We start from the raw sequence: 25,175 nt of genomic DNA on the forward strand, positions 1-25,175 counted from the left end.
AATAAGGCAGGATTGTCCTACTGCTATCTGCAGTATTTATTTATTTACGACATTTATATGCCACCCTTATAACCTCGAAGGGGACTCAGAGCATCTTTCAAAATATATATACATACAATATATTATATTGGGTTGTTGTAGGTTTTTTTGGGTTATATGGCCATGTTCCATTGAAATCCACAAGCATGTGGACAATTTCAACAGAAAGGAGGAAACCGTGAAAATGAAAAAAAATCTGGCTACCAGTATTAAAAAAAACTCTAACATTACAACAGCATAACAACAGAGAGGAAACAAACAAGGACATCTAATCAACTCTCAACAAAAGTTTGCTCCAGGCACTATCAGGCCATTATATGTTAATCAAGGTGGTCAGTTGAAACATTCACACCTAGATCCAGCAGACAAGAGTCGTTTGTCCCACCCTAGTCTTTCCACAGATATATAAACCCTTTTCCCTAGTTCCAACAGACCTCACTACCTCTGAGGATGCTTGCCATAGTGCAGGCGAAACATCAGGAGAGAATGCCTCTAGACCATGGCCATATAGCCCGAAAAAACCTACAACAACCCAGTGATTCCGGCCATGAAAGCCTTCGACAATACAATATATTATATTATTAGCATAGTACAATATCAGTATTATATATTATTATATTGTACTATGCCATTATATTGTAATATTATTAGTAATATTACATGTAATATAAAATATATAATTATAACTCATATTATTATTGGTATTATATTGTATTACATTATAATATTATAAATATTATATGTATATACAGTATATTATATTATATTATATTACATTATATTATATTATTAGCATAGAACAGGAGACAAGGTGGAACTATCCCCTTCCCCCCCCCCCCTTTCTCTTCACTCTGGCCCAGTGCAACAGTTGATGTTGAGGGGAGGGGTCCCCAACTGATGACATATGCAGGAGACAAGACTGAACTGTCCCTCCCCCCCTTCACTTTGGCCCAGAGTGGCAGTTGGTGCTGGGGAGAGGGGTCCTCAACTGATGACATATGCAGGAGACAAGATGCAAGTGCCCCCTGCCCCCCCCCCCCCTCTATTTACAGTATGGTGTGTAGAGATGAAAAATAGGATCTTCTTCGTGGTGATGTAGATTGCATGGTATTTGCTTCATATAAGATGTCATTGATTTCCTGTTCCCAGTTTTCTAGTGTATTTCACAGAAATCAAAACATGTGCTGTTGCTTTTAATTTTGCTGTTGTATTACTTTGCTTTTTGTTGAATTTCCGCTCATTTAAATTTATGCTTTTCTGAAGAATTGTATGTGCCTTGAAAATCTTTCAATGGAACAGAATGGCAAGTGGGTAAATAGTTTAATACAGTATGGGCAGCATGTCTACAGGGGATAATTTCCAAGATAGATATACACACTCAGGAAAACCTGAGATATGGATAATAGTAAACCCTGAATTTTGACTGTGGGTGTGTGTATCCATTATGTTTTTGTTGTTTTTATTTTGAATTTTGGGTGCCCCCCCCCATTCTGTTTTAGGAAAAATTCCAGGGGATTATCAGGGGGGCATTCAGATTTGTTATTAGGAACCCTGAGTTTCATTTCTGTTTTGGGAAGAATCTTCCTGAAAACAGAACGGGGGGGGGGGGGGGCACCTGAAAACAGAATGAAAACAGAACTAATTTTGTGTCATTTCGCACACCCCTAATTTTGACTATACCTGGGCCAGAGGCATACCATAGAGGCACAGAAACACCTCTAGGGAAAATATTTTTAAGAGCATGAGTAAATGAAACCATTGATATTGAATCAGTAGATAAGGGGGTTGTCCTGCAACTCTCCCAGGAACAGAGCAAGTCTGATTGGATTGTTGCCCCCTTTGCCCAGCTTCCCTTTCCTGTGTTCCTCTGTATTCCTTGCTTCTTGTCCCAGCAGTATTACCAGATAATGGCTGGGTTGCCTATTTCCCTAGAGACGGTGCTGAGTTTTGTGGATGACATCATCTCTGGTGCCAAGTCACCCTGTGCGATGCCAGCACAGGTGCCTGACAAGCTGTCAACAACCATCTCCTTGATCATTCGCTGCTTGGAGCCTGACACTATTTACATGTGAGTTACAATACTGACATCTTGACATACTTGCATTTACAAGGCCAGCAAAATAATAACTTCACTGTGTACTTTGCAAGCTTTCAGATTGTAAATAATTATTCCTCAAGGAAAAAAACTAAAGCACAGAATGAGATCAGGTTTACTAGAGAGATTAATAACAATAAAAAGGATGATTTGGTTATGTTGGTAGCTAAAGAAAGAATAAGGAAATGGCAGGGCCACTGCGTGAAGAAGATGGCAAAATGCTGACAAGTGACAGAGAAAAGGCAAAACAACTCAGTGTCTTCTTTGCTTCACTCTTCTCCCAAAATCAAAACAGTGCTCAACCTGAGATAAAATGGAACAGCTGACAAAGTAGGGAAATGTAGCACAGACTAGGTAAAAAGATAGCACAGGAATACCTGGCTACATTATACAATGCAAGATTGTATGGTCAGATGAACTACAGGGCATCTACGGGACCAGAAAGAAGGAGGAAATGTCATAGAATCATAGAATCAAAGAGTTGGAAGAGACCTCATGGGCCATCCAGTCCAACCCCCTGCCAAGAAGCAGGAATATTGCATTCAAATCGCCCTGACAGATGGCCATCCAGCCTCTGTTTAAAAGCTTCCAAAGAAGGAGCCTCCACCACACTCCATGTCAATCTTCTTGATGGCTGTGTGGGCACTCAATGAGGCAACTGCAGTGGCCAGTACCTGCAGTGGCCAGAGTTCCTTGACTGATTAGGAGCAAAGTGGTAAACTTGACAAGGTGAAAGTGGTCCCAAACTATCTGGATACATTTACATGGGTAAGATATCGCAACCTAGAAAGCCAATGTAATTCTAGACTGCATCAGTAGGAGTATGGACTGAGGGAAAAAAAATAGTACCACTCTATTCTGCTTTGGTCAGACCTCACCTGGAATACTGATCTGGGCCCCACAATTCAAAGAAGGATATTGACAAGCTAGAACATGTCCAGGGAAGAGCTACAAAAATGGTAAACAATATGGAAGCCATACTCTATAACAGTGGTTCCCAACCTGTGGTCCGTGGATCACCAGTGAACAAAAATATGGTCCGCAGTCTCACCATTACTAGACCGTTGCCTCAAAACAATGAGAATGACTGGTCTCGCAAAATCCTCTTATAGTCCCAAGGCAACAGGGATGATGATGATGATGATGATGATGATGATGATGATGATCAGGGTCTGAAGAACAAGCCCTATGAGGAGTGGCTTAAAGAGCTGGGCACGTTTAGCCTGAAGAAGAGAAGGCTGAAATGAGACATGATAGCCATGTATAATATGTGAAAGGAAGTTATAGGGAGGAGGGAGCAAGCTTGTTTTCTTCTGCCCACACAGAGCAATGGCTTCAAACTACAAGAAAGGAGATTCCATCTGAACATTAGGAAGAACTTCCTGGTTGTGAGAGCTGTTCAACAGTGGAACTCTCTACCCCGGAGTATGGTGGAGGCTCCTTCTTTGGAGGCTTTTAAACAGAGACTGGATGGCCATCTGTCAGGGGTGCTTTGAATGTGATTTTCCTTCTTCTTCACAGGGGGTTGGACTGTATGGCCCGTAAGGTCTCTTCCAATTCTATGATTCTAATTAGTTACTTTTTTAAGTTAGATTTTGATCAGAAAACCATCCTTTTTGCACTTACAACCTTGGTACTATTACGATGATTGTAAATGCCCCTGAAATCCATAAAATCCAACCACCTGCACCGATGGATAGATGGTGAGTGTGGTACCAAAGGATGAAGAATCCAGTCCCTGCCACCTAGAGATTGACCATGTATCACATTACGGAGGTCCCAACAACTGCTCAGGAGGGGCTGGATGCTGGCAGGAGGGATTGGGTTTAAAGGTAGGTTGCAGGAATCAAATCAGGAGACAGACTGTAGCCACAACATTTCAGCTGTGTTTGAAATGCAGAATCTCAATGTTTGTTTTTAAACAGGTACATGTTGTTAATTTCTGTTTATCTACATCTGTAGGTTGTTTTCAATGTTATGATGGAATCGTAGAAGGCTTAAACACTAAATTAGCTTAGAGTTTTGCCATGGGTGTCTCAGAGCTGGTTGCGGTTATTTGCATGGTTTCATAGGCTGGGTGGCTTTTACCGACTTAGTATCTTTAGCAGGAATCACTAGAATCATAAAACTGTGACAAAATTAAATTAAAACAGTTAAACCATTCTAAATTAACCTTCAACATTTTGGATAGGCACTATAATGGCTCTTGCCTCAGGGTCTGTGTGTAAGACTTTTTCCCATATCTCCGCTCTGCACCTGTATGTTTGTCCCACATTTCATCCCACTACTTTCTTTGTTGCATATCTATAATAACTCCCAACATTCGCATGTCATCCTTGGGGGGAAAATCCTTCTAAATTTCTTGCCTTCATTTATTAACTATCCTTTCTAATCAGGAAGGAAATGTGAGTTAGTTAGATTCGCTGAAACCAGAAGCCCTATGGATATGTCTAAGTTTAGACCTATATAATGTATTTTGAACTGCATTATTTGGGTCCACACTGACCATATAATGCAGTTCATAGAGCATTATATGGCAGTCCTGATCCAACCTAAGACTGGATCCAGCCTAGAGATGGAAAGAACATTAAAAAATATTCCAAAAACAAATTGGTTGAAAACATGTTTCTTGAGTACAGGAAAACACTTGTGAAGAGATTCCCGAACTGATGGGAACTTAAGTTGCCAGCTGTGAATTGTCTTTGAGAATTATAAAATATTCAAAGATTATCTCGCAGTCGGAATAAAATTGCTAAAATTAATGGTTCCTTTGAGAACAAAATTAGCGAAGAATTACATCCTTGGTCCAGACCATGGTTTTGATTTTTTCCTCCTGGCAATTCATGTTATTTTGAAGATAATTGTTAGTTGCCTTGAAGAGTGGCAAGGGGAAAAAACATGAAAAGGAGTTTTCCAAAAATAAATTAAAGCCCAGCCAGAAAAGTGGGAAGGCAATAACCCTAGTTACCTCATGTATTCATGTAGTCTTATGCAGGTTCCGTGACATAAGTCTGCCTGTTCTTACTCTTTGATCACCAGGTTCACGCTCTGGGGTGTGGATAACACTGGAAGACGATCCCGTTCAAGTGATGTGACCGTGAAGACACCTTGTCCGGTGGTGGATGATGTAAAGGCCCAAGGTAACCATACTGTTGAGCAGGCAAGGTCCAGAGTCTGCTCAACAGCTAAAGAAGCTTCAATATGGAAGAATAAGGAGGATATTTTTTGAAAGGTTTTCCTTAATCTAACTATGCCTCTTCAATTTGCAGCCCTACTATAGCCTCCAACTCCCAGAAGCCCTAGCCAACTTATTCAGTGGTCAGGAATTCTGGGAGCTGAAGTCCAAACACTTGGAGGTTGAAGAGACATGGTCTAAACCAGAGGTCCTCAAACTAAGGCCCAGGGGCCGAAGATGGCCCTCCAAGGTCATTTACCCAGCCCTCGCTCAGGGTCAACCTAAGTCTGAAACTACTTGAAAGCGCACAACAACAACAACAACAACCAACAACAACAACAACCCTATCTCATCAGCCAAAAGCAGGCCCACACTTCCCACTGAAATACTAATAAGTTTATATTTGTTAAAATTGTTCTTCATTTTAATCATTGTATTGTTTTAAGTGTTTTTTGTACTACAAATAAGATATGTGCAGTGTACATAGGAATCCATTAGTGGTTTTTTTTTCCTCCAAATTATAATCCACCCCTCCAACAGTTTGAGGGACTGTGCCCTAGCCCTCTGTTTAAAAAGTTTGAGGACCCCTGGTCTAAACCAAGGGTTCCCAAACTTTTTCAGCTGCAGAGCCCTTTTTGAAGCAAAAGTTTCTTATGGAGCCCAAAAATGTTTTACTGTTTAGTTTTATCTGATGTTCTATGAGGCATATACATGCATATATGAAAGTAAGAATAATAAGATATATAGATATTGATATATAGATATATAGATATATATATATAAGGTAGGTATATTAATAAAGGAAACAATAGTAAAAAAAAGAAAGAACTGGAGACAATATTATTCATTATTTAAATCTACAAAATAATATGTTGTCGTTTATTCAGTCAGTCTCTTCCGACTCTTCATGACCTCATGGACCAGCCCACACCAGAGCTCCCTCTTGGCTGTCATCACCCCCAGCTCCTTCAGAGCCAAGCCAGATACTTCAAGGATACCATCTATCCATCTTGCCCTTGGCCGGCCCCTCTTCCTTTTTCCTTCTATTTTTCCAAGCTTTATCTAAGCTTTCCTGTCTTCTCATGATGTGGCCAAAGTACTTCATCTTTGCCTCTAATATCCTTCTCTCCAATGAGTGGTCGGGCTTTATTTCCTGAAGTATGGATTGGTTGGATCTTCTTGCGGTCCGAAAATAATATAACAACAATTTGAAAAATGTTACATGTCCATGCAAAGTTATTGTCCCCCTGGCTAATGAAGGTCCCACTCAGTTTTCAGCCTTCCTATCTATCCTTTTCTCTCTCTTCTGCCTTTCAAACATATTCATTGGGGGGGGGGGGGAGGGAGTTAGGATTGATTGGCAAGCCTAGTGCAGATCCCCTCACAATCACTCACTGAGCCCCAAGGGCTCCGTGGAGCACACTTTGGGAACTCCCGGTTTGAACAATAGTAGATACCATCAGGAAGAATTTAGAATTTAAGGATTTAGAGGTCATAAGAGGATGGAGGTCTGTAGGAGAAGCTCTTGTCTTCTGGCCCCAACCTAAGTCTTTATGTACTCGCAGAGAAGAATATTTCTCGGAAGAAGAGAGCACTGAGGTGCATATAAGACCAGGAATGCTCTCACTGAGATGGCAAACCTGTTTCTGAACTAAATCATTTCAGACTGCAGGTACAGGCTTGCAAGACTGAATGAGAATCTATCAAAAGTATTCTCTACACATAGCAAACCTACAGATAATTGAGAAGGGTTCTTGTGTGCCTTGGGCATGCCAGCTTTGATGTTACTGTGGGATTTTTGTTTGAATTATGAGTTCTCACCTGAAGTCTAAATTGCTATAGCACAGAGAATAATGTGTCACATTAATCAGAACTAGGCTTTATCTATAATGCAGTCACCCCTCTCTGTTTTTTTTTTTTCTGTGAATACATTCATACAATGTATTTTTCTGCTACATTATGAAATTGCACTGTGAATTGTCCGGATTAAATTCTGGGCTAGAAACTGACCTGAACCTGATTCCTAGAATCATAGGATCATAGAATTGGAAGAAAGCCCAAGGGCCATCAAGTCTAAACACTGCCATACAGGAATACCTGACAAGTTGGAGACTATATGAGTAGAAAATTGGATTTGCAGCCTCTTTCATAAGCTCGTTTTAGAAGGGGTTCATTTCCCATGAAAGAGCAGGTGGGTGGCTTGACTCAACTTTGCCATTTTGGGTTCATCTAGATCGGTGGTTCTCAACCTATGGGTCCCCAGATGTTTTGGCCTTCAACTCCCAGAAATCCTAACAGCTGGTAAACTGGCTGGGATTTTTGGGAGTTGAAGGCTAAAACACCTGGGGACCCACAGGATGAGAACCACTTATCTAGAGTCTTGACTCTAGACTGTAGAATTAATGCATTCTGACACCACTTTAACTCCCCTGGCGCAATACTCTGGAATCACATGAATTGTAGTTTGTTAAGACACCAGAACTATTTGGCAGAGAAGGCTAAAGAACTTGTGAAACAACAACTCTCATGAATCAATAGCATTGGGCATTGATTCTGAAAGGGTTTCAGATTACATTAATTCTACAATATATATGCATCCTTTGTGTCTAGACCATGTCTCAGGGCCTTCTAAACAGGCCCTAAAACATGGAAGAAATGGGAATAAAAAGGGGAGAGTGTGGCTTAATGACATTTAATGAAAATACGCGCTGATTTGCATTAACAAAACTTGTTCGCCAGCTGCGCCCGTACCTTGGGAAGTCTTACTTGGCCGCAATAGTCCACGCTTTGGTTACATCCCGCATAGATTACTGCAACGTGCTCTACGTGGGGTTGCCTTTGAAGACGGACCAGAAGCTTAAAATGGTCCAACATGCGGCAGCCAGGTTGCTAACAGGAGCAGCGCTCAGGGAGCACACAACTCCTCTGCTGCATCAGCTCCACTGGCTGCCAGTTTGCTACTGGGCTCAATTCAAAGTGCTGGCTTTAGCCTATAAAGCCCTAAACAGTTCCAGCCCAGCTTATCTATCCGAACGCATCTCTTCCTATGAACCCTCCAGGAATTTAAGATCATCTGAGGAGGCCTTGCTCTCGATCTCGCCTGCTTCGCAAGCACGCTTGGTGGAGATGAGAGACAGGGCCTTCTCTGTGGTGGCCCCTCGGCTGTGGAACTCCCTGCCTAGGGATATTAGATCAGCCCCCTCCCTCCTGACTTTTCGGAAGAGAGTAAAAACTTGGCTCTTCGAGCAAGCATTCGAAACCCCGGAATAAATAGTCAAACTTGAGATGGAGAATGACCCAGGAACGGCCAGGATGATGAAATGGATGAGGATTGGAATGAGAGGATATAGCTCTTTTTAAACTGTTATTATGCACTGTCTTTATGTTTAAATACACTTCAATTGTTTTTGCTTTTTGAATGTATGTATTGATGGCATCGAATTGTGCCGATATGTAGACCGCCCTGAGTTGCCTTCGGGCTGATATGGGCGGGATATAAATAATGTAAATAAATAAATAATGCATTATCCACTGAATGTACCCAATCCTGGGTCTGTTCCCTTTGAACATCAAGTGAACCTCTTTGCCAACATATTTTAATCAAGTATTTTATTCTGCAATGTAATTGTATTTAAATAAGTGTGCTCATATGTGTGTGTGTATCACTCCGACATCTGTTTGGTGGAAGGAAGGCCAAGAATATTTTCATAAATTAAATAAATATGTAGCTGTTCAGAAGACAACATTAAGCGAATTCTTCAGAATAAGTTTTCTTAGGCATGTACTCCTGATCCCAAAATCTGTGAAATTGCCACAAGAATAACACACATATGGAACCCAGGTGGAAGTTGGCTTCAAAAAAAAACCCCTGTTCACATGTGAACTAAACACTACCTGACTTACTTGGAATGAAGGGAAAAAAGTCCACTTTCTTGGGGTGTGTTTGAAAGGGTAAAGGGAATCTACAGATTTTCAAAGTAATTGTACATGAATGGGGGAACCTGCTGGCTTGATCTCAACTATTTGCTTCCTGCAACTAGACACTCCTGGAGTGCTTTCTGTGTGTGTGTGTATAATGGTAAGATAAAGGTATTCTTTAGTCTAGATATCCCTTACTTCATTTGCTGTGCTTGTTTGCAGAAATAGCTGACAAGATCTACAACCTCTTTAATGGCTACACCAGTGGGAAGGAGCAGCAAACTGCCTATAACACCCTGCTGGACTTGGGTTCCCCAAGTCTCCATCGGGTGCTCTATCACTACAACCAGCATTATGAGAGTTTTGGGGAGTTCACTTGGCGATGCGAGGATGAACTGGGCCCTCGGTAAGTTGCTCCTTACACCAGCTCATTCATGTCCCAGAATCCTTTGGGTTGAATCCAGTTGCCTTATCAGCTTTGTAAAGTGTTTTAGGTCTTTAACCTTGGCTTTTTAACCAAGCAACTGAGCAAGCAACCTAGGGCCCTTCCAGACAGGCCCTATATACCAGAATCTGATCCCAGATTTTCTGTTTATTGGCAGTGCTGACTCATATAGTCCAATTTAAAGCAGAACACCTGTGACCAAATCCTGGGATGGAGGGCCTGTCTGGAAGGGCCCCTAGTCTGTAATACAGGAAAAGAATAAGTAACCACACACAACAATACCCAAATAAAATAAGAGTGATATGCAAAAACTGTTGTAAAGAGAGGGAAATCCAGTTTAAAAAGAACTCTAATGTGGTATATGCAGTTTTAAAATACGCAAAGTATTATGTTATTGTTGTTGAAACTTCAAATATGATGTGATATGACAGATTTATTACTTATAAACACAATAAAAAGGAACAACTTCTCTTAGTCATGGATAAATGTCCATATTCATTTAGATAAACATAAACATAATAGTCCTATCTGTCTGATGATTTAAAGAGTTACTTGTAGATGTTTTCGAAGGACTCTTTGTGGCATCCAAGGTTGTGTCAGAGAAGAGTTCTACACGGTGACCAGGTTACAACAAGGTATCCCAGGTGTAGTTCCTTGTTTCGGTGTTGGTGATGAAAACACCTTCTTCAGGTAATGAGTTCTTCTTAATATTTCAACAGGAAATACTTACTTAATGGTTACTTAATGAAATTATCAGAGACTTGTTTCCTGTTGAAATATTAAGAAGAACTCATTACCTGAAGAAGGTGTTTTCATCACCAACACCGAAACAAGGAACTACACCCGGGATACCTTGTTGTAGCCTGATCACTGTGTAGAACTCTCTCTGACACAACCTTGGATGCCACAAATAGTCCTTCGAAAACATCTACAAGTGACTCTTTAAATCATCAGACAGATTGGACTGTTATGTTTATGTTTATCTAAATGAATATGGACATTTATCCATGACTCCTTTTTATTGTGCTTACAAGTAATAAATCTGTCGTATCATATCATATTTGAAGTTTCAACAACAATAACATAATACTTTGTGTATCTTAGTAATAGATATCTGTGTTCTATATATATGCAGTTTTAAAGGCAACAGATCAATTGGGTTATAGAATCTGGAGTGATTGGCATGATGGTAGCTTTTTTATTTCATTATAGAGACATATCAGTGGACAGATAAAGAAGTGTGGCATGTGAATATGAGATGGGAAGAAATGCAATTGCCACACTGGTCACATAACTATGAACAGAAACACAGAGCTAATGCCTAGTCTCTGATGGCATACATAAAAGCTGAACCTAGTCAAAAAGTGCAACAAGGGGAACAGTTGGGGAATGGTATTATTGTCACAGGTGACTATTGCAGTGTGTCTCTACTACAAATTTCAAGCGATTAAATACTAGTTGCCTTTACCCAGCTGGGAACTTTGACTGAAGAATAATTTTAATGTAGGGTCCTTCCACACAGCCACATATTCCAGAATATCAAGGCAGAAAATCCCACATTATCTGCTTTGAATTAGGTTATCTGAGTCCATACTCAGATAATGTGGGATTTCCTGCCTTGATATTCTGAGATATAGGGCTGTGTGGAAGGGCCCGTAGACAGATCTGGATATACCGAGATTCGTAGGAAGCTGTACTAACCAATGTGGTATAAAACTGAGATATATATTGTCGAAGGCTTTCATGGCTGGAATCACTGGGTTGTTGTAGGTTTTTTCGGGCTATATGGTCATATTCTAGAGGCATTCTCTCCTGACGTTTTGCCTGCATCTACGGCAAGCATCCTCAGAGCTAGAACATGGCCATATAGCCCCAAAATACCTACAACAACCCAAACCGAGATATCTTTATTGCATGTGTCTACTCTTGATTGGACGTAAGAAAGATTATGGCGTGTACCGATAGCTCAAAAATTCTCATTAAAATTCCTTGATTTCTTTGGAATTTCAGCCAGTTCTGTCACTAGATGTGAAAGCAGCAGGCCCGTAGCGAGGGGGGGGGGGGGGTTTAGGGGTTCAACCCCCCCCCCCCCCGAAATGTTTCAGGTTAAAAAAAATAAACCTGGTTTACTCATTAATTTTAACAGGTTTACTAATTAATTTGGTTAACTTCCCCGCCCTCCATAGACCAGCAGATGAGATTCACCGCCTCTGCTGCTGCCATCTCTGCCTCTCCTTTCCCCTCTCTCTCTTCTCTGAAGCAGCGCGGGGAGGGGCGTTCAGCTAGCCAATCGCCTTCGGCCTTGCGCCCCTTCCCAGCCTGATTGACAGGAGCAGGCGAAGAAGGCAGAGCCAGCCAAGGAGAGCCTGTCTCTTAAAAGGAACGCTCGTGATTCAATATATTTATTGTCTAGGGGCACCCTTAGAAAGGCATATATAAAGGGAACGCTCGTGATTCAATATATATATATATATTGAATCACGAGCGTTCCCTTTATATATATGCCTTTCTAAGGGTGCCCCTAGACTTGTAGAATTGCTGCAGCTTGACATCCCTTTAAACTGAGCATTATGGGAGTTATAGTTTTGCAAGGTCTTCAGCATGCACCACACTACAACTTACCAGAATTCCATAGCGTTATTTATTTATCGTGCCAGGGAATCGAACAGTTGTGTTACATTTTTTACAGAACAAACAAGCAAACAAACATACAAAAGACAGAGTTTGCAAGCTTGGTAGTTGATTAGATGTCCTTTGACCAGTAGCTGACCACTTGGAGTGCTTCTGGTGTTGCCACAAGGAGGTCCTCCATTGTGTATGTGGCAGGGCTCAGGTTGCATTGCAGCAGGTGGTTTGTAGTTTGCTCTTCTCCGCACTCGCATGTTGTGGATTCCACTTTGTAGCCCCATTTCTGAAGGTTGGCTCTGCATCTCGTGGTGCCAGAGCGCAGTCTATTCAGCGCCTTCCAAGTCGCCCAGCCCTCTGTGTGCCCAGGAGGGAGTCTCTCATTTGGTATCAGCCATCGATTGAGGCTCTGGGTTTGAGCTTGCCAGGTTTGGACTCTCGCTTGCTGAGGTGTTCCAGCAAGTGTCTCTGTAGATCTTAGAAAACTATTTCTAGATTTAAGTCGTTGACGTGCTGGCTGACACCCAAACAAGGGATGAGCTGGAGATGTCTCTGCCTTGGTCCTTTCACTATTGGCTGCTACTTCCCGGCGGATGTCAGGTGGTGCAATACCGGCTAAGCAGTGTAATTTCTCCAGTGGTTTAGGGTGCAGACACCCTGTAATAATGGGGCATGTCTCATTAAGGGCCACATCCACTGTTTTAGCGTGGTGAGATGTGTTCCACACTGGGCATGGTTACTCAGCAGCAGAGTAGCACAGTGCAAGGGCAGATGTCTTCACTATATCTGGTTGTGATCCCCAGGTTGTGCCAGTCAGCTTTCGTATGATGTTGTTTCTGGCACCCACTTTTTGCTTGATGTTCAGGCAGTGCTTCTTGTAGGTAAGAGCACGGTCCAGAGTGACTCCCATGTACTTGTGTGTGCTGCAATGCTCCAGTGGGATTCCTTCCCAGGTGATCCTCAGAGCTCGGGATGCTTGCCTGTTTTTTGACATGAAAGGCACATGTCTGTGTTTTACATGGGTTGGGGATCAGTTGGTTTTCCCTGTAATAGGCAGTTAGAGCACCTAGAGCTTCGGAGAGCTTGTGTTCAACCATCTCAAAGCTCCCTGCTTGAGCAGTAATGGCATGATCATCAGCATAGATGAAACTTTCTGTCCCTTCTGGCATTGGCTTATTCCCATGCTAAGTCTATGAGACACAAAAAATTAAGAGTCCCTCCCTGCAAGCACTATCTCAAGCAAATATTGACAATTTATTCACACTGTCATTACTTGCAGCAATAGCCGATGTAGCAAAGCAACCATGTTGGGGGGGGGGGTGTTGAATGCTTTCGCTAAGGAGGCCAGACTTGGTGGAGGTGGTTGGCAGGGGCGGAGCTGCAGGCTATTGAAGGCTGTTCTGCCCCCCCCCCCCTCCGCTGTGCTCTTTGCTTCAGCGTGACCTAAGAGGCAGGTTTCAACTCTCCCCCCCAAAAAAATTTTAACCCCCCCCCCCGAAATTTTAAAAACTCCCCCCCCCCCCAAATGTTCAACCCTCCCCGAAATTTTTTTCTGGCTACGGCCCTGGAAAGCAGTAACCCTCAGCAATTTGGACAATATGGCTTTGATGTTGTTGTGAATAATGGGATGAGGATCTTAATTTCTTCAGGCAAGGAGGCAAACTTTGCTTTCATTTACTTGAGCATTTTTTAAAATAAAAAGTTAGAAAAAAATGTGGGCCAGTTGATTCTTTTCTTTTGAGGGTGGTTACGAGTCATTACTGGTGACAGATGGAGATTATATTTTAGCAGCCAGAATAATTTCAAAAGGAATATTTTACCAGCCTCAATAGTCTCTAAGGGATCATAATAAAACTTGGAAACCAAGCTTGTTTGCTGGCTCGTCCAGTCCTAGGCAGATCATCTGCTCTTGCGGTTGACAGGAGAAATCACTTGCAGATTCCCATTGAACCATTAGGTTGGCTACCCCGCTTCTTTTTTCAACACACAAACAAATAAGACATGTTTTACTCAGAATAATAATGTTTTAAATGTATTTTAATCTAATGTTTTATCTTTTGCATAATGTTGTTTGTAATGTGTTTTTGTATGTTGTCGGCATTGAATTGTTGCCATTGTAAGCTGCCCTGAGTCCCTTTCCAGGGGTTGAGAAGGACGGTGTAGAAATATTGGAAATAAATAAATAGCTTTAAAAATTACAGCTTTGGGAACAATAGAAAAAAAACTACAGAAAAAACAGGGTACCTTATATTTTTGGTTGCTGTAAATACTCTGAAAGAGGGAACACCGTGCTTGATGTGTTCAACCACCACTCAACCTCATTGACTGTTGTGAAAAAGTTTAGAAAATCTCTATGTTGTTTCAAAGTTCCATGTGTTGTTTGTGGACCTGTCTAACTACTGGCAAGATCAAGAAATGTTCAAATTAACTTCAGACTTCTTATGTTTTATCTTATGTCTGTTGTAACAGGCTGTGCTTTTTATTTAATTTTAGTTTGTTAAGTTATAATTCGTATTTCTATGTTGGGTTGTATAAATTTGTTAGTATGGATGTATTGTTGTTGTATTTGGGCATTGAATGTTTGCCTTTTATGTCTCGGATCCGCCCTGAGTCCCTTTAGGGAGATAGAGAGGAATATAAATAAATTATTATTATTATTATTATTATTAGGGCCACACTAGATGAGATAATAGAGATGAGTAACTCTCTTTTCTCTCTATCTTCTGCCCATTGTAAGGCAACTTTTAGCATGTTTCTTGGAATATATCTAAATAAGATCTTTAGTCTGCCATCATCCACATTCGCTGAATTTTACCGGGCAGCAATATCATAACTCATAGCTCTCAGCCTTTTTTCCATACTTCTCTCATTTTTTCTGACTATTATTAATTATTTATTATTTATTTACAGTATTGATATTCTCATCCCACAGGGAACTCACGGCGGATTACAATGTACATATACATGGCAAACATTTGATGCCATAGACACACAACATATATAGACAGACACACAGAGGCTATTTAACATTCCAGCTTTTTCATGAGGGTATTCTGGTCACTAGGGGAGCTGCTGCTGCACCCTTCATTTGTGACACTGATGAAGTACTTCCTCATTCTTTGCATGCTTGCTGGAGATTTTTATGGTGTTGTAAATTAGCCTCCCCACATAAGCGGTACCTACATTTCCTACTGACCCAGCATTATTTCCAATTTTAACTCTACATTTGGCCCTCCCACTGTTTTTAATTGTGTGTTGTCTTATTGATAATGTTGTGTATTTTATTGTCTATGTTTTTTAATTGCTTGTATTGTTGTTTTATTGCTTGTATTGTTGTGTTTGGGCTCAGCCTCATGTAAGCCGCACCGAGTCCCTTGGGGAGATGGTAGCGGGGTACAAATAAAGTGTTATGATGATGATTATTATTATTATGATTATTATTACTGTCTTTCGGGCTGCAAAGGTCGAAAGCAAGCTACACAATTTGGTCGGAAGCTCACTCTGACCTGGGCTGGCTTCAAACTCATGACCTTTTGGTCAGTAGTGATCTTAATGCTGCTGACTCCCAGCCAGCTGTGCCACAGTCCCAGTACAACAAACCCTACAAAAAGGAAAAGATGGGCTAACTACTGGATGCCTTCTTCTTGCTGGTACAAGAAGCAAGCACCACCTTCAAGACCTGAAGCATTAGGTTGAGCTCTCCTCCCATCGACCTCACACTCCCACCTTACATTCATAGTAGACTCTGTCCCAGTTGGAAAAACATATGTTTAGGAAAGTGATTACCCTCAAGCCTTCTACACTGCCATGTAAAAACCAGATTATCTGCTTTGAACTGGATTATATGGCAGTGTAGACTCAAATAATCCAGTGTATTATCTGTTTTGATAATCTGGATTATATAGCAGCGTAGATCCAGCCTCACATGGCACTGTAGAGCTTAAGAAAATGGCAATGGGAGACCTGCATAATGTGAAAAATATTGACGCCTTCCACAGTATTGTGGTCCCAATCCTTTCTGGTTTGGCTGTTAACATCTGTTGTCTGTTTCTAGGCAGGGTCTCTGTTTTGTCATTCCTTTAGAAACCACTAGCCTTTCAAGTCATTGCCCAAAAACAGCAGTTGCCATAACAATGAACAATTATCAAGGGGAAAAAAAGCAGGCATACTGGTAACCCAGACATCTGGATGTGGGAAGCCTGCATGCTTTGCCAGGCTGTCATTTATGCCAGACATCTGGCTCGAGTGGTGACAAAGATATGGCAGCCGTCTTTTAAAGATGACGTTGTTGGCGCTTTTCCCCCAAGGAGCTCACTGTGGCATCAAAGAAAGCTTCCTCTGTGCCGCCCTTGCAACAACTCTGCGTGATGCAGTACAAATAGGAAATGGCTGGATTAAGAACATCTAGTCAGCCCTCAAGGCAAAGCCTCCCAAGTCCAAGTGCAGGTCTTTTCCATATGATATCACAGTGACTCTGGTTTACAACTATCGAAATTATATTGTAAAGTCCATTTGGCTTGACAAATGTTCATTGCTTCAACAGCTTGTAGAATTACCTTGAAGGGTATTTGCAGTTTGTTCAATCTATTTATTTATTATTATTTATTATTTATTTATGACATTTTTATGCCGCCCATCTCAGAGTGGCTTAAAAGATATATATACATACAATATATTATATTATTAGCATAGTACAGTATCAATATTAAATATTACTATATTGTACTATACCATTATACTGTAATATTATTAGTAATATTACCTGTAATATAAATATAAATGTTTATATCACATGTAATATAAATCTACATGCTGCTTTTGTTATAAAAAGTAGACCTTCAATGGAAGAGGGTAGATGTGTGAACAATTTTCAACATAGATTACCTCTTGCCCCCTTGAAAATGTTTGTGAGGGTCGATCTATGTTTTTTGACTTCAGAACTAGAACGGTGTCCTGGATATAAATAGTAAATGAGAGGAAATGTAGGCATCAGTCAACAAAATATTGAATCGATCACTTAATGCAAAGGCTGTGTTTCACGCAGCTACTCACAACAGTTGTTCTGTAGTGATAGATAGATAGATACGTTTTATTGATTGGCCTATTGGCCGTATCAAAACATTTAACACATAACACAATTAACACATAGTCATACATAGTCATACATACAACATACAACCCTCGGTATAAAAGGAGTTAAAATAAACAAGCTGTTAACAAGATCTCGTTCAGGTCAAATGTCTGCATCACCTCCACAGTTTACCCCAATTGATTCTAAATGTGCAATTCTCAGCTGTGTTGCTTTGAATAGAAAAAGGGCTGTTTTGTGTGTTATTTTAGGGTTCTGTCCGGCCAACAAAAATGAGGTTTTAATATATGGGTCCCAGTGTGTTTTTTGAATAATGTATGGTCCAAGGCAATGGTCTCTCTCTTTCTTATACAGCTCACAGTTGAACAATACATGTGTGATATCCTCCACCTCTGGTGCTCCACAAATACAAAATCGTTCGTTGTATGGGACTTGATTAAACCTTCCGTGAGTTGTTCTGTAGTGATACAAACTCCCTGAAAGACACCTGTGATAGAATCTCATTAAATGGAGAATTTTCCCCCGTAGCCTTTTTAAATTTGGAATAGATGGGTTTGTGTTATGGCATATTAGTCTGAAAACAGTTTCGAGCCACGAGGAGAGGCGAGTAAGAAATAAAATAGAAATATAATAATAATAACAACAAGCAGAGGCATAACACCATTGTTCAGATGATTCATTGGAACTTATGCCACAAATACCATCTGCCTACGACAAAGAACTAGTGAAATCACAAGCCTGAAAAAGTTACAGATCCCAAGTGTAGACTCTGCAAGGAAGCAGATGAAACAATACATCATATCCTCAGCTGCTGCAAGAAGATTGCGCAGACAGACTACAAGCAGAGGCATAACACTGTTGCTCAGATGATTCATTGGAACTTATGCCACAAATACCATCTGCCTACGACAAAGAACTGGTGGGATCACAAGCCTGAAAAAGTTACAGAAAATGAACACATCAAACTACTCTGGGACTTCCGAATTCAGACAGACAAAGTTCTGGAGCACAATACTCCTGACCTCACAGTCATGTTAAAAAACAAAGTATGGATTGTTGATGTTGTCATCCCAGGTGACAGCAGGATTGAAGAGAAACAACTGGAAAAGGTGACATGATATGAGGATTTAAAAATCGAACTGCAAAGACTCTGACAAACCAGTAAAGCTGGTTCCAGTGGTGATCAGCACACTGGGTGCAGTGCCTAAAGATCTTGGCATGCACTTAAACACAATTGGCGCTGACAAGATTACCATCTGTCACCCTACTGGGATCTGTATGCATTATTTGCTGATACATCACAAAGTCCTAGACACTTGGGAAGTGTCCGACGTGTGATCCAATACAACAGCCAGCAGACTGATCTTGTCTGCTATTGACTCATCTTGTTATCTTTCAAATAATAATAATAATAATAATAATAATAATAATAATACCTGAAGGCTGTGTCTGGAGGTAGTAGGTACTGAAAGACTTCGGAAGATTTTAAGGACTTAACCAAGAAGGGGAGATGAGTACTGTGATCTCTTTAAATTTCAGTGTTGATGTTATTTTCCGTTTCAGTTATCTCATATTCATCTTTTTCACCATAATTTCTCTTATATTTCACAACCTAACAAAAACTATTATTGGTTTCTTGGTTTTTAGGCTTGCTCCTGAGGTTACTCAGGGCACTGATTCAGAAAGTTGCATTGAATAAACCACATCAGCTCTAGTTTCTTAGATATGTTGGCAACTGGTATGTGATTAGAGCTGATAGGGGAAAACTGGTGCTTTTTTGGAATCAGCAGGTCAAATATACCCAGAAACATGTCTAATATTTGATACATCAAAACGTGTATTGGGTCAGTGTTATCTTTCTGGCTGCCTTTCACCATTTCTCTCTCTCTCTCCCTCTCTCCCTTCCTCCCTCTCTCAACCCCACTTTCTTCTGTAGGAAAGCTGGCCTCATCCTCTCCCAACTTGGAGACCTCAGCACCTGGTGCCATGGCCTCTTACAGGAGCCCAAGATTGGTCTTCATCGTACATCACTCAAATTCCTTGCCTGCCGTTACAGTGAGATTAAGCCATATGGGTTCAGCTGGTTGGAGCTAAGTCGGGACCTCAAGAAGACCTGTGAGGAGCAAATGCTGACTGTCCTCTACAATGACTATGGGGACAAAGACAACTGAGCAGACTCAATGAATGAAGTCAAAGAACTTCATCAGGGGCAGGGGAAAGACAAGAGCGTTTGTAGGTGACTGTCTGGTGAGTTTTATACATGGATCTTCAGCACACCAGGCAGATCTCTAAAGACAGCGTTTAAAGAGAAGATTTTGTTCTTTGCATCGGCTAACCTGGTTTGGCATAATTCCCACCTGCAGGTTGTGTGGGATCCAGTGGAGATTGTTCACTTTTTGAGGCAGGGGAATTGCTTTTCTAATTTTGCCAAGACGTTCCTCAGCCTAGCGTAGGGAGGTATATGTGCATGTGTGTGTTACATGGAGAATTTTGTCCTTCACATTGGTGTACAAGAATGGCGGTTCATTCTCTCTCTCTCGTCCCAGTAGAAATAAAGCAAAATAACCAAGTCCAACAAAATAGGGGGTTCTCTTTTAGAAATGGAACAATTTGGCAGCAGAAAGAGGAGGGATACAGTACTTGTGAAATATATGGTTGTATCTTTGATGGTGTCAGCTTCTCTTTTCCATGTCCCTTTTTATTATGCTGAACCCATTCCAGTTCCCATGCCACTGAAGAAGAAAAAATTCTAGAACATAGCTAAAACATCTTAGCCTGTAGTTCCTGTTCTGCATAAATAGTCCATATATATCACTGGACTGTTTCAGAATGAGATGAGACATTGCAACTTGCAAGAATAGCAGGATCACATTACACAGTCCAACCAAAAATCTTTGTGAATGCCTTTGTTTTTGGGCCTGTCTTTGAGGTTATTCTGAAAATTGCATTGGATAGACCTTGTCAGCTCTAGTTTCTTAGATATGGCTGTCATGCTTTTTTATGGGTGAGCAGATGGTGACTGGTAGATAGTATATGCTCTATATCTCAAAAACAGGAGCTGACAGTGGAAAACTAGTGCCGTTATTATTATTTTTATTTTGGAATCAGCAGATCAAATATACCCAGAAATAGGACTAACATTTGAGGCACCAAACTGTGTGTTGGCCAGTGTTACAGTAGAGGAACCTGCCTAGGTTCAAATACTGCAAACAAGATCATGGACAAAACCTAATGCATGTAACAAAAATGATGTTTTTGTCACCAAGTAATGCAAGTACAATTGCTTATTTGGTACCCTGAAAAACAGTCATACGAGGTTTGAATAAAATGTAATGCCTCCACCTTCGTAACTCCTCAACAGATGGCAGAACTGGTATGCGGCAGGTACTGGCTTGTTCAGTAGACTCTCCTCTACAGTTCCATTTTGGTAAGAAGCCTTAGCATTGAACAGTTGTGTTGTTAAAGTGCAAAGTATGGAACCTTGTGCAGATGGTCAGTCAATGCAACTTAAGCAACGTGCAGTCATTGAATTCTTGACAGCAGAAGGTGTCATCTCAACATCTTTAAACTTACTCGCCCACCGACGCACAGTACTCACATCAACACAATCACCATAAACAGCTTGCATTCTCTGATGAATCTCCTTTGGGGTGACATTTTCTGCTGTCAAGAATTCAATGACTGCATGTTGCTTAAATTGCATTGACCAGCCATCTGCGCAGGGTTCCATACTTCGCACTTCAACAACACAACCGCTCAATGCTAAGGCTTCCTGCCAAAATGGAACTGTAGAGAAGAGTCTACTGAACAAGCCAGTACCTGCCGCATACCAGTACAGTAATCTGTTGAGTTACGAAGTTGGAGGCATTACTTTTCATTCAACGCTTGTACTTGGTTTACTACATACAAACCTGAAATCATAGCTTTGAATAAGTTGTTTAAGATGTCATCATATTTAGACTATGCCAGCAGTTAATTATGACTTTTTTTGCTCGTAGTGGAATACATAGATACGAATGCTCACAATGACAATGTGTGAAAGCAGGTAAGATGGAAATGAAAGTTGATAGCTCACAGAGGACTAAGAAAAGAGAGAGATTTTGTAGTTGCTCTTTAAAACCATTTCCACACTTCTCTAAGACCCCATCTACACTAACAATTTAACTCAACTTGAAGATAGCTTAAAACTGAGGCAATCACAAAACGTTTACTGCCAATGCATGCTACAGTGTGCATTACAGGAGATACAACACATCAAAGAAGTCACAGGAAACTCCAAATAAGCCTTAAAATGTACTGTAGCAGATCTACATATGTCTCAGATTCAGGGCGAAATTGGATTGCTTTGTAGACACCTGCTCCTCCTAAATAGCAGTAAATAATCCAAAATGGGGGCTGCCCAAAAGCACCCCAAGAACATGGCTGAGAAGCAGGTGTTTAATTGATTGGGGATAATGATGATGACTATTATTATTATTATTATTATTATTATTATTATTATTATGTTTATTATGTTTATTATGTTTATTTATACCCCACTTTTTCTGTCCTATAGGCTCTTACCTATCACTTCTCCTTTTTTTTTTTTTACTTTGTATGCATCCAATAAGCTGATATGCACTTATGCAGGAAGTAGGGGGGGGAAAGCTACACAGTAGTTTGAGACAAAGTTCCCTATTCAATGTAACTACCATCCTGGCCTCAAGCCAGTTCCAGACATGTCAATCTAATTACCCACACAGCAAAATCGGTTCTTCTCAAGCTGCACTATAATGTCAGTGTAGATGTATCCTGAATCTCCATGTCCAGTATCTATGGGTGGATGCAAGTTCCTGCACCACATACAGAGCTTCCATGATGTGTCCCAGATGGTAAGAACCCTTTAATCTATCTTTTTCCAACATACATGAGTACTCAATATGGATAATGAATGCCTTGGAAGGTATATGTCCAAGTCCCTTGCAAGTGTGATGTTGCTGAGCAGCATGGATTTGAAGATTGAGAGGACACTCAGCGACTGGCTGTCTTGCTCTCCTCTCCTCCAAAACTTTTAAAAGTAGTGTGCACTGCTATTCAGACTGGGGAAAGAGAAGTATTTTGGACACTGTTGTGTTTACCAACATCCCAGCTGGAAGAAGACCTGAGATATATAGTGTCGACTGTACCTACCTAGTGTTCCTCCAGTCATGTAATTATTTTATTTATTTATTTCGTACATTTCTACCCCACCCTTCTCCCCATAAAGGGGACTCAGGCCGGCCTCACATAAGCATCAAATGATGCTAACAACATATATACCATAACATTACAATTAAAACAGTAAAATCATTTTTAAAACATTATACAAAATCATCAACACATTCATTTAAGAATACATTAACGTGCCAGTAAAGCCAAAACCAAGCCAGGAGAATCCAATGTAAAAATTCCAATTTTTTTTCATATTGCCGCTATCCTCTAGTCGAGCGCCTGGCCCCAGAGCCAGGTCTTCAATTTTCAGAAGGACAGGAGGGAGGTGGCCAACCTGATGTCCATAGGGAGAGAGTTCCACAGACGGGGGGCCACTGCCGAAAAGGCCCTCTCTCTCGTCCCCACCAACCACATTTGCGATAGTGGTGTGATCGAGAGCAGGGCTTCACCTGACGATCTTAAGCTATGTGATGGTTCATAGCAGGAAATACATTCAGATCTTAAGCTACGTGATGGTTCATAGCGGGAGATATGTTCAGACAGGTTCATAGCAGGAGATACGTTTAGATAGGTATGTTCAAACAGGAAGCCAACATACACTATAGATTCCCTATTAACTTGCTGGTAGGTTGTATGTTTTTTGGGCTATATGGCCATGTTGTAGAAGCATTCTCTCCTGATGTTTCACCTGCATCTGTGGTGAGCATCCTCCTGAGGATGCTCACCATAGATGCAGGTGAAACGTCAGGAGAGAATGCTTCTACAACATGGCCATATAGCCTGAAAAATCTACAACAACCCAGTGATTCCCGCCATGAAAACCTTCGACAATAACTTGCTGGTACTTTGCACTCTGTGAGAAGAAAGTCTTCTCGGGGAAATTGTGAGCTAGGGAAATCTGCATTCTGAACCATGTGTTAATGGATATCAGTAGAAGAAATAGCATGAGGGCAAAACTGAGTTCAGATTGGTTTTTGCCCATCTGGACTTTAATTTGCTTGTGATGATATGAAAAATGGAAATGAAGTTGGAGCCCAGAGGTCCAACTGAGATTTAAGCTGTTGGGGAAGACAAAGCTGCCTCTTGCTTGTCAGCTTTCATCTTTTGATCTGGTCTGAATGGGAAAGGAACTCTAGCATGTGGGAACCTCATGGCAAAACTTTTGATATGTCTTCCCAACCACAATTGGTAACTGATGATTCTCCATTGAATGTTTTGACAGTTGGAAGCTTATTGGGTGTGTGCACTTCCAAGGTGTTGCCACAAAGAGCTGTGCAATTTTCTCTCTGATCCGAAGACTGGATTTTGAGGGTGTGTGTGTGTGTTTATGTGTGTGCACACATGCATACCAGATTCAGCAAAATTTACCCTTCAGAACATTAAAAACCAAATTTGGATGGGATGGGGGGAGACAATGCTATGTTAAGCGCCTTTTTTCGTTCAGTGACAAAACAGTTGGTGTCTATGTGATTTTGTGGGGAAAGAATTAGCCATAGGTGCATTCTGGTTTTTTTAATCACACATGTGCATACCTTGTTGGGAGCATGTTATGTGTGTCCAACATCTAGTTTGGCTTTTAGGATAAAGAACAAAGGACGGGCCTTGTCACAATATGTAATGATGTGACCATCTTGGACATCCAATGCTGTACAACCTCCCCTGGCTCCCCTGGCTCTTATTTCTTAAGTTTCTAGACAGAATTGTGTATGGAACAAATAGAACTTACCAGACATGATTTAGTCCTCCCTTTATCTAATATTAAGGTAGTGCTAGAAGTGGCTAGTGAGCAACAGAGGCTCCTATGTCACAAGTTCAAAGCATCCTTGGCTTCTACCATCCTGTTTATCCCAGGAAGGCCAATATCCTCTTCTTCCCATACTAAATTTAAAGCCAGAGAAAGCTTAAAACAAAGATAAGAACCAAAAAGGCAAACTACAAAAGGAACTCGAAGACAAAATTGGATACTATTGCTCCTGGTAGTTCAACTTTTGCACGTATTCGAAATCTTCCTTTAGATACCTTGGGTTCTGCTGTAGTAATCTCTGACAATGCTCCTCTGCTACACATCAATTGCATGGACCATCCTTTATCATTGCTCCCTGCAACAAGAAAGCTCTTTAGATATTCTCCAAGTTCAACAGACAGGGTTGAAAAGGGTTCGCAAGAAATAACTCCTTTGGAAGGTAGTGCTCCTTCCTGATACCCCGCAACAGCCACTGCATTACAGGTGGCAACCAACAAGTCATTGCTTTGCACTCCGAAGAGAGGGTTCTGGAGGTATCCTTTCCATCTAGACACAGTAGAGACTTCCACCATTGATCTTTCACATGCAAGTTTCCTCTAGAACAGTGGTTCTCAACCTGGGGTCCCCAGATGTTTTTGGCCTTCAACTCCCAGAAATCCTAACAGCTGGTAAACTGGCTGGGATTTCTGGGAGTTGTATGCCAGAAACATCTGGGGACCCCTGGTTGAGAACCACTGCTCTAGAAGCATCTCCCAAAGATCTTGGTTCCTTCACCAGTATGTCATGCAACTATTTGGGTTTGGAGACATCTATAGACAAGATGAGGCATGGTATTGAGTGAACCCTCAGCCTCAT

General features: G+C 41.0%; 1 protein-coding gene across 2 annotated transcripts in view; it reads left to right on the top strand.

Annotated features, from left to right (window-relative positions):
* ASTN1 (astrotactin 1) overlaps positions 1-20,051 on the top strand; it is a 361,917-nt gene extending 341,866 nt beyond the window's left edge. For both annotated transcript variants that reach the window (XM_060774412.2, XM_060774413.2), the window contains exons 20-23: positions 1,972-2,107; positions 5,174-5,274; positions 9,450-9,633; positions 19,323-20,051. In XM_060774412.2, the coding sequence (XP_060630395.2) occupies positions 1,972-2,107; positions 5,174-5,274; positions 9,450-9,633; positions 19,323-19,557 (656 nt within the window). In that variant the 3' untranslated portion in view covers positions 19,558-20,051. The remainder of the gene's footprint in view (positions 1-1,971; positions 2,108-5,173; positions 5,275-9,449; positions 9,634-19,322) is intronic.
* The last annotated feature ends 5,124 nt before the right edge of the window (positions 20,052-25,175 follow it).

This window comes from Anolis sagrei, chromosome 4, assembly GCF_037176765.1.
Source record: "Anolis sagrei isolate rAnoSag1 chromosome 4, rAnoSag1.mat, whole genome shotgun sequence".
Classification (NCBI taxonomy): Eukaryota; Metazoa; Chordata; class Lepidosauria; order Squamata; family Dactyloidae; genus Anolis; species Anolis sagrei.